Here is a 10,464-nt window from a genome sequence, read left to right as displayed (position 1 = left end):
TGTAATTCCCTGGGTTGTCCTTATTTCCTTTTTCATAGATGGGTACTATATTTGCCCTTTTCCTGTCTTCTGGAATGTCTCTGGTATTCCATGACTTTTGAATGCGGTGGCGAGTGGTGATAGAGTCTTACTAGCCCGGATCACACATGCCAGATTGTTTCTAGACTCTGAGTTTAGGGAAAGCATTTTTTTTTCACCCAGTGACTTTCCTGTATTATCATCCCACACTCATTATGGAGAGGGAAGGGTCATTCCCCAGTTAGGGTTGCACATCAGCTTGGTTTTGCACCTTCCTAAGGTCCACCCTTCAAAGAGCTGTATTTTATGACTGCTACATAGCTACTGTTGAGAAACAGAAAAGGCACTGCCAGTCCCTCACCACGTTCCCATCACCACCACAGGCACTAAGGGAGAATTTACTCCACTTCATAATTTATGGCATGAATTGATCTCTTGTGAGGGGGTGAAAATTATTCCTTCTCCTACAGGGCACTGAAATGCTGAATATACCAGGATATAGTGTTAGAATTCATGGAAAGAAATCTAACAGCAGGACGTTGCCTAAGAACTCTAGACCACATTGAAAAATCTCAGTCCAAGATTTGAGTTGATGTTTGATTTTGACTCATAAGACATGGCATGATTCTGGCCATTGCCAGAAGTGAAACACAGCATTTAAGCATCATTGTTAAGCTCTGGTATGTCACTAGATAGGATATGATAGACAGAGAAATGATCTGATCTGTCATATCAGTATGTGACTACCAGATAAATGGGCTTTTATAGTAATCACTGATATCCGTGTCGAAAACCCTCTTCCCCATCAGAGCAATGTTCTGTCCTCGGACTCAGTTTCCTAGCACTTTGCTCTGAAATCTAAACTTAGCCTTAAAATTTCAGCCTGTAACCAAGAGAGGAAGGGGAGTTTCTGAATATTTATGGAATTAATTCACGGGATTTGATTAACTTTTAACTCTGTGTCCTTCCAATTCAGTCGCACAGATTTATTGTTCCTAGACTCAGCCAATGGCAGACTGCAGAAACCAAAAAGCCATCACTGAATACTTCCTCCTGGGATTCAGGGATCTCCCTGACCTGCAAATTCTTCTCTTCCTGATGTTCCTTGTGATCTACATGGCAACCGTGGTTGGGAACACCCTCATTGTGGTGCTCATTGTGGCTGACCAGCATCTTCACAGCCCCATGTCCTTCTTCCTGGGGAATTTGTCCTGCGTAGAGACCTGCTACACCTCAGCCATGCTGCCCCGGATGCTGGCCAGTCTCCTGACTGGGGACAAAACCATCTCAGTCAGAGGCTGCATCACACAACTGGATTTCTTTGGGTCTCTGGCAGGTACAGAATGCTGTCTCCTAGCAGCGACGTCTTATGATCGGTATTTAGCGATATGTAAACCCCTCCACTATTCAACTCTTATGAATATCAGGTTTTCCTTCCACTTGGCTGCTGGCTCCTGGTTAAATGGTCTTTGGGCTATTACCATCTTGGTCTTATTCCTATCACAGTTAACATTCTGTGGCCCTAATGAAATTGACCATTTCTATTGTGATGCCATTCCACTGATAGAGCTCTCCTGCAGTGACACCCACCAGGTCATATTGATGGATTTCATACTAGCCTGTGTATTCACCCTGCCTCCATTCCTACTAACCCTGACATCCTACATGTGCATCATTGCCACCATCCTGAGAATCCCTTCCACCACCGGGAGGCAAAAGGACTTTTCCACCTGCTCCTCTCACCTCATTGTGGTGACAATTTTCTATGGAACCCTAATTATTGTCTACATGCTACCGAAACGTGATACACTGAGAGACCTAAACAAAGTGGTCTCTCTTTGCTACACGGTCCTGACTCCCCTGGTAAACCCCCTCATCTACAGCCTGAGAAACAGAGAGGTCAAGGAAGCTTTGAGGAAAGCAGTCAGTAAATGTGGCTTTCACAAAAACGTGCAGAGACTCTGAGATAACTTAGCTTTGAAAACCTCAGGCTGTCTGGATGTTTTCAGCAATCATCCCCCATTAAAATTAAGTTGAAAAGTCCTAGTGAAAATCTCAGCACTCAGTGTTGTCCATCTCAGTGGAAGGACCAGGGAGGGAGGTGGCCATAACTATGTTTCCATCATGGAGTTATGGGCACTAGGCAGAATGGAGACAAAATTGTAACCAATTGTTTAGATCTTTAGAAAAGCCATTCGTGATCAAAATAAATGTTTGGACAATAAAAATAGTAACTCCTTGTGCAGCAGAGATGGGAACGTAAGGCTGGGAAATCTGCCACCCCTGAAATTGTGCATATTACCATCATAACCCACTGCAAACCAACCATCTTCACTGAACTCACAGAGGCCGGAGGCAAACAACCAGGCCCCAGAAGTGACCTCTGGACACTTCACCTGGAACAGCGTTATAGCTCTTATCTGGGCTACACCCGGCTGTGACCAGCTCCGGGAAAGCAACAGCTCCAGGCTCACCAGGCCCTTGGAGGCAGGGAGGTTGGGCAAACAAAGAGGTAGACTCACACGCCAGGTCCACTGGGACTGTCCAGGCCCAGCTGGGGGTTTGCCAGGGCACCCGTAGAACGGAGGCCGTTCTGGGGGTCGGGTCGGTCAAATGGTCACTGATGAGGGACTCTGCTCATGGCCCTGCAGGGCACCAGCTGCTCTGCTTCCACCAGCTGCACAGAGCAGTTCAAAGGGAGGGGACCTGTTACAATGAGCGTCCCCAAAACTAACTGCAACAAGCCCAATGTCCGACAGAGCTAGTTCTGAGGGCACAGTGTCTAGTCAGCCCCAGGTACCCCAGGCAGCTCTGCTCCACACAGGGCCCTTTCCTCAGGGGGTGAGGCAACTTATGGTGAGAGGAAGCGGTAACCACCTACCAACGGGCAGAACTCCTGTGATGCCAAACACGGCAGTGCTGTCTCAGTCACTGGGAGCACGTCAGGGCTTGGCCAGAGGTCGGGGAGCTGGGCACCAGTGAGAATTGTAGGGCTCCGACTCTGCGGAAGGGGTTTCCCAAGAGACATAACAGAGTTAGTCACCCAAATCCCTTTGAAATGGGAGATGGATGCACATCACCTTACACGCCTCTGAGAATCTCAGCCTGGAGAGCCACTGGGAATCTGTCATGGTAGCTTCAATCTGTGCATTTCCATTGGACACAGAGCCCACATCAACAGAAAGGCGCTGGATGGATGGGAAACCCCTGCTAAGCCTTTGAGAGCTGCTGCCACTGTATGCGCTCTTGTAGCCACGAATGTTGCAATCATTTTTTGTACGATTTTGTTCCCAGTGGCTATAGTTTGAAACAGCACACACCTAGCAGCAGTAGGTAAGAAATGAGGAGAGATACAATTATGCTGTCTAGGGCCACAAGAGGGCAGAGAGGACAGGTGCAGCTGTGCTGCCCAATGAACAGCAGGCAAAGTGGAGGGGCAAGAAAGGAGAAATTATGTTGCCAAAGGACCAATGGAAAGGGAGGTGAAGCTGTATAACGGTGTGTAAGTGTTGAGTAGATAGCACTGAAGAGAAGAGGACCTCTGTGCTGCATAGTGAAAGGTGGATAGTAGCAGATGTTATGGAGTGAGTTATGGGCTGTTATATTAAATAACGGCCACCACGTGACATGAGAGTCAAGAACGGGAAACAGAGTAACAGCCGTGTTAGTCTGTCTTCGCAAAAACAAAAGGAGGACTTGTGGCACCTTAGAGACTAACCAATTTATTTGAGCATGAGCTTTCGTGAGCTACAGCTCACTTCATCGGATGCATACCGTGGGTTTCCACTGTATGCATCTGATGAAGTGAGCTGTAGCTCATGAAAGCTCATGCTCAAATAAATTTGTTAGTCTCTAAGGTGCCACAAGTACTCCTTTTCTTTTTAAGAACGGGAAATAGGCAGCTATAGAGAGAAGAATCCACTAGAGGAAAGAGCAACAGGCTGTCATACTGGGAAATCAACACTAGATGGCAGCAGAGTAGAGGAAATGAGGCGGGTGGGGGTGTCAGAAATACTGACTAGTGACCAATAGAGTTCAGTAGCCAATACAATAATGGGGAAAAGAACAGGAGGACTTGTGGCACCTTAGAGACTAACAAATTTATTAGAGCTTAAGCTTTCGTGGGCTATAGCTCATTTCATCAGATGCATAGAATGGAACATATAGTAAGAGCTGTATATACATACTGATAAGTTGGAAGTTACCATACAAACTGTGAGAGGCTAATTAGTAAAGATGAGCTATTACCAGCAGGAGAAAAAAACTTTTGTCCTGATCATCAAGATGGCCCATTTAGACAGTTGACAAGAAGGTGTGAGGCTACTTAACATGGGGAAATAGATTCAATATGTGTAATGACTCAGCCACTCCCAGTCTCTATTCAAACCTAAGTTAATGGTATCTAGTTTGCATATTAATTCAAGCTCAGCAGTCTCTCCTTGGAGTCTGTTTTTGAAGCTTTTCTGTTGCAAAATTGCCACCCTTAGATCTTTTACTGAGTGGCCACAGAGGTTGAAGCGTTCTCCTACTGGTTTCTGAATGTTATGATTCCTGATGTCAGATTTGTGTCCATTTATTCTTTTGCGTAGAGACTGTCCGGTTTGGCCATTGTACGTGGCAGAGGGGCATTGGTGGCACATGATGGCATATATCACATTGGTAGATGTGCAGGTGAACGAGTCCCTGATGGTGTGGCGAATGGGATTAGGTCCTAAGATGGTGTCACTTGAATAAATATGTGGAGAGAGTTGGCATCGGGCTTTGTTGCAAAGATAGGTTCCTGGGTTAGTGGTTTTGGTGTGTGGTTGCTGGCTTCAGGTTGGGGGGCTGTCTGTAATTGAGGACTGGTCTGTCTCCCAAGATCTGTGAGAGTGAGGGATCATTTTTTCAGGATAGGTTGTAAATCTTTGATGTGCTGGAGAGGTTTTAGTTGGGGGCTGAAGGTGATGGCTAGTGGCGTTCTGTTATTTTCTTTGTTGGGCCTGTCCTGTAGTAGGGGACTTCTGGGTACTCTTCTGGCTCTGTCAATCTGTTTTTTCACTTCAGCAGGTGGGTATTGTAGTTTTAGGAATGCTTGATGGAGATCTTGTAGGTGTTTGTCTCTGTCTGAGGGATTGGAGCAAATGCAGTTGTATCTTAGAGCTTGGCTGTAGACAATGGATCGTGTGGTGAGCCATCAAGGGCTCGTTCACCTGCACATCTACGAATGTGATATATGCCATCATATCTGATTGATTGATTTGGCTTATAAAAAATATGAAGACTTTCTCAGTAATGGTATCCCACATTTGGACAAACTTTGTCATGAGAAGAGATATGAGATGATGAGAATCAAACTATGTGTGTCTTTGCAACAAAGCCCGATGCCAACTCTGTCCACATATTTATTCAAATGACACCATCACAGGACCTAATGCCATTAGCCACACCATCAGGGGCTCATTCACCTGCACATCTACCAATGTGATATATGCCATCATGTGCCAGCAATGCCCGTCTGCCACGTACATTGGCCAAACCGGACAGTCTCTACGCAAAAGAATAAATGGACACAAATCTGACTTCAGGAATCATAACATTCAGAAACCAGTAGGAGAACGCTTCAACCTCTGTGGCCACTCAGTAAAAGATCTAAGGGTGGCAATTTTGCAACAGAAAAGCTTCAAAAACAGACTCCAAGGAGAAACTGCTGAGCTTGAATTAATATGCAAACTAGATACCATTCACTTGGGTTTGAATAGAGACTGGGAGTGGCTGGCTCATTACACATATTGAATCTATTTCCCCATGTTAAGTAGCCTCACACCTTTTTATCAACTGTGTAAATGGGCCATCTTGATGATCATGACAAAAGTTTTTTTCTCCTGCTGGTAATAGCTCATCTTAACTAATTAGCCTCTCCCAGTTTGTGTGGTAACTTCCAACTAATCTCTCTCTCTCTATATATATATATCTTACTATATGCTCCATTCTATGCATCCGATGAAGTGAGCTGTAGCTCATGAAAGCTTAAGCTCTAATAAATTTGTTAGTCTCTAAGGTGCCGCAAGTCCTCCTGTTCTTTTTGCGGAAACAGACTAACAGGGCTGCTACTCTGAAACCTGTCAATAATGGGAAAGTTATACTGTAAAATGGCCACTAGGTGGCAGCATGTTGTAAGAGTGAGATATGGGCTGCTATTTTCAAAAATGCCCATTAGATGGCAGCATCTCTTGAATACTAATTCGGGGGCGGTACAAGTACATGATAACTGGCCATCACCTTGGACAGCCATCTCCCAAAAATGAAAGCTGGTGTTTGTCCGTGTTCTAAAATATTTTCCACAAAGGATCATTAGACTAAAACATGATGTAGAATGGGACTTGTATAATTGCAACTCACAGTGGGCATTGTTAGCTACAACGCTTTGGAGACACAAAATGAACCAAGTGGGAGAAAGGTTGAAGTGGGACTGTATTGAAAAGCATGAAGAAAGAATACAAATATGAGAGAGCATTTACACTTATTAAATCGAAGGGGAAGCCCATTTTCCAAAGGTAGATCACAGGCACCGGCTCATCCCTTCAGATAACTGCAGCTCTCTTTACTGAGAAAGTCCCATTTCTGCAGAATGATGAAAGACAAGAACCTCAGTGGAACCGGAGTCCTGTCTGCCAAACCCTGAAGAGCTCTGTGTGTCGAAAACATGTCTCTCGCCAGCAGAAGTTGGTCCAATAAAAGGAAAGGAGTACTTGTGGCACCTTAGAGACTAACCAATTTATTTGAGCATAAGCTTTCGTGAGCTACTCTTTTCCTTTTTGCGAATACAGACTAACACGGCTGTTACTCTGAATCCAATAAAAGGTATTACCTCACCCACCTGGTCTCAAACCCTGAGAAATGAGTTCATCGACTCCAGTGAGAGCTGTCCTATGAATAGAGGTGAGCACCCAATTCCAAACTGCTGCTGCTTTGCATTTATATATCACCTTCCGAACCGGGATATTAAATTGCTTGAGTAATTAAGCATGAGCAATTTAAGATTCACCTTCTGTGAAGAATGTGGGAAGTGTCTGTATTCATTTTTACGATACATAGTCTGTGTCAGGATGCTGGGCAAAGGTAGGTAGGACAAGTGGTAGGAGCTGGAGATCCCGGAACTGAAGCCAGGGGTCAGAGTCAGTATCAGGGTCGAGAGTCAAGCCGAGGGTCAGAGCCGGAGGCAGAATCAGGAATTGAGACAAGGGTCAAAACCAGGTTTCAGCATCCCACTTGTGTTTCTAGGGGTCGATCAGGAGTCAGAATCGAAGTCAGAGTCGAGGTCAGTACCAGGACTTCAGACACAGAGAAGCAAGATGGTCATGGCAGCTGGCTGGGATACACATTGTTGCCTGGACACTTCTTGGTGCGCCCCGTGGGCGAATATAGGGTCAAGGAGCCAAGAGCACTTTCAGTCCGATCATGCAGGATGGAATTTACCGTGGCGTACAACCACTGCAGAGTATGGGCCACAGGGAATGAGTCAGCTACAGGCACTGCCAGGTTGCAGTGTGGGGATATTACGTACCCGTTAACCTTACAGGCCCAGGTCCAAGTCCTGCTGATACGCACAGTTACTTTGGGTGGCTGTGGTCTGGGTAGATAAGGGTTAAATTCTGCAGGCACTCCCTCATGGTAGCTGTAGACAGATCTCAGTGGTCTGATGCTCAAAGGAAAAGCCCCGTGGGAGAAATGCATGAAGCAGTGTATGAGAGATACAGGTGGGTGAGGTAATATCTCTTATTGGACCAACTTCCGTTGGTGAGAGAGACAAGCTTTCAGCTACGACACTGCATGAACCAGTGTAGTCAGGTTCAGACGCCCTTCTCGAACCAGAGGGGGACCTTTGGGCAGGAACCCTGAACTAAGGGACTTCAGAGTGGATAAAAAAACAGCCTGTGGCTCAAAGGGTTACTGTGATGCTTGGACATATAAACAGGGTGATCTGGAGCAGAGAGGCTATTTTACCTCTGTATTTGGCACTGGTGCGACCACTGCTGGAATCCTGGGTCCAGTTGTGGTGCCCACAATTCACGAAGGGTTCAGTGAAGAGCCATGAGGACGGTTAAAGGATTGGAAGACTCAAGGAGTTCAATCAGTTCAGTTTAACAAGGAGCAGGTTAAGGGGCGAACTGATCACAGTCTGTAAGTAACCATATGGGGACCAGAAATGTGATAAGGGTGGGCTCATCAATCTAGCAGAGAAAGGTATAACAAGGGTTAAGAGCTGGAAGTTGAAGCTAGACAAATTCATATGAGAAATAAGGCACAGTTTTTATCAGTGAGGGTAATTAACCACTGGAACAATTTACAAAGAGTTATGGTGGATTTCCCATCAGTGGAAATTTTAAAATCAGGATTGGATGTTTTTTCTGAAGCATCTGCTCTAGTTCAAACAGGAATTAATTCAGGGAAGTCTTACGGCCTGTGTTTCACAGCGATGCAGTCTAGATGATCCCAGGGACCCTTCTGGCCTTGGAATCTATGAATAAGTGGGGAGAGATTCTGATTGGGTGTCAGACTATCCGAGAGGCCGGGGTTGCAGGGGGCAACCTGCCTCATTGTTTTTTGGGGGTACCTGGGTTAAGTGGAACCTGCTTAAACTGGCAAGGAAAGGCAGTGTTTAGATAGACAAATCGTCTCATGCCATTTGAAGTCATCACGTATTGGGGTGCTTTACCTCCTACTGAACCGAAACAATACCCTCAAAGTTATCCAGATCTACGCTCCCACAAGTGCATGCGAAGATGAGGATATGGAAGGATTCTATCAGGAGCTGGAGGAAACCCTCACTCAGAGTTCCACATAAAGGATTGCGATGGGAGATTTTAACGCCAAGGTTGGAAGAGGGAGAGAGGACGAAAAGTTCATAGGTATCGGAGAATGAAACGTGCGAGAATGACTAGATATATTGGCAGAGACGAAGAGAATGTTCATTGGTAACACCTGGTTCCGAAAGAAGGCCAACAGAAGATGGACTCGGATCGCACGAAATGCGAAGACAAAGAATGAAATCGATTACTTCCTGATCGATAGACGACGCTTCCTGCAGGATATTTCAGTAGTGCCATCGTTCAACACCGGAAGCGGCCATCGCCTGCTGAGAGCCAGACTCACGTTCACTGTGAAGGTGGAGAAAAAGGCACTGTGTACGGCGAACAGAAGGCACCAACCGGTAGCTTTTGACGAGGCAACCCTGAAGGAAAACATTTCCAGTGAAGACTGGAGCCTCCTGGACGACTGCGATGAGGATTCTGAGAACTTCAGCAAGAGACTGAAATGGTGCGTGAAATCAGACAATGTGTGCCTAGGATTTTATTGTTTTAACCCTGTTTCCCTCTGCTAGGTATGTTTCTGTGAACCAACCAGTCACACCTGTTTTTGAAGAGGCCATCCTGAGTCACTAGAGGTTCACACTGGTCACAAGGTCCCAGAGAGGATTCCATAGCAGGGGACAAAGCCAGTTGTAGCTGCTGGAGATAAATATGGATGGTGAAACAGGGACGCTGTAGCCTGCAGGCACACGGCACCCATTCTATATACATGGGAGATAGAGAGATGGATATACAGCTGAATACTTAAGGAGAGAGAGAGAGAATAGAAAAATCAGTGAAATAAAAGTTTTAACTTTCCTACCAATATTGGTTGCAATTTTCTAAGTGCCTTAATGGATTTAGGTGCCCAACTCGTCAAGAGGAGCGGGTGCCTAACTCCTATAGAGTACTATCGAAGTCTCAGCCTTAATAGTCCAAGAATTCATGTTACAGGGAGAGAATTCCCAGCACAATTTAACAACATTTTCAGGTTCCACAACTTATATAATGGAAAAGGTTTTCAACTCTTATTAATATTTGCTAAAGGTAGTAAATCTGGCTCTACCTGTTGGGAATTTTTGATATTTTGGAACTGTGTAACAATGTGAAAGAATCACAGAGTTACATTCATAGATTTATAGATTGGAAAGCCACAAAAGACCATTAGATCCTCTAGTTTGATGTCCAACACTAGATTTATTGATTGATTGATTTGGCTTATACAAAAATATGAAGACTGTCTCAGTAATGGTATCCCACATTTGGACAAACTTTGTCATGAGAAGAAATATGAGATTATGTGAATCAAACTATGTGTGTCTAAATGGCTGCCCATTATGGTGGGCTCTCAGACCCTTCAACATAGCAACTGGGTTCCTGGTCCAATTCGAGAGATGTTGATATTTTGTTAAATCTGCTGCATAAAACTTACGATAATATATCCAAAGAGTCAACATGCCAGCCAGCTCTGTTCCTGCAACTCCATTATCAAACCAGGGGGCTTCCTTCCCCCCAACTTCTTCTTTGCTGGGTTAAAGCTTAAGTATGTTTTTGCCAATCATCTCCAAGACGTATTTTTCTCTTCCTCACTTTTTATCCTTCCTAGATACACCCC

General features: G+C 45.2%; 1 protein-coding gene across 1 annotated transcript; it reads left to right on the top strand.

Annotated features, from left to right (window-relative positions):
• The first annotated feature begins 1,026 nt into the window (after positions 1–1,026).
• LOC144274992 (olfactory receptor 6N1-like) lies at positions 1,027–1,983 on the top strand. Its single transcript, XM_077834076.1, has one exon. The coding sequence runs from the start codon at positions 1,027–1,029 to the stop codon at positions 1,981–1,983; it is 957 nt and encodes a 318-aa protein (XP_077690202.1).
• The last annotated feature ends 8,481 nt before the right edge of the window (positions 1,984–10,464 follow it).

Source organism: Eretmochelys imbricata, chromosome 14 (assembly GCF_965152235.1).
Source record: "Eretmochelys imbricata isolate rEreImb1 chromosome 14, rEreImb1.hap1, whole genome shotgun sequence".
Classification (NCBI taxonomy): domain Eukaryota; kingdom Metazoa; phylum Chordata; order Testudines; family Cheloniidae; genus Eretmochelys; species Eretmochelys imbricata.
The sequence above is the reverse complement of the archived record's forward strand: the minus strand, read 5'-3'. Positions and strand labels throughout refer to the sequence as shown.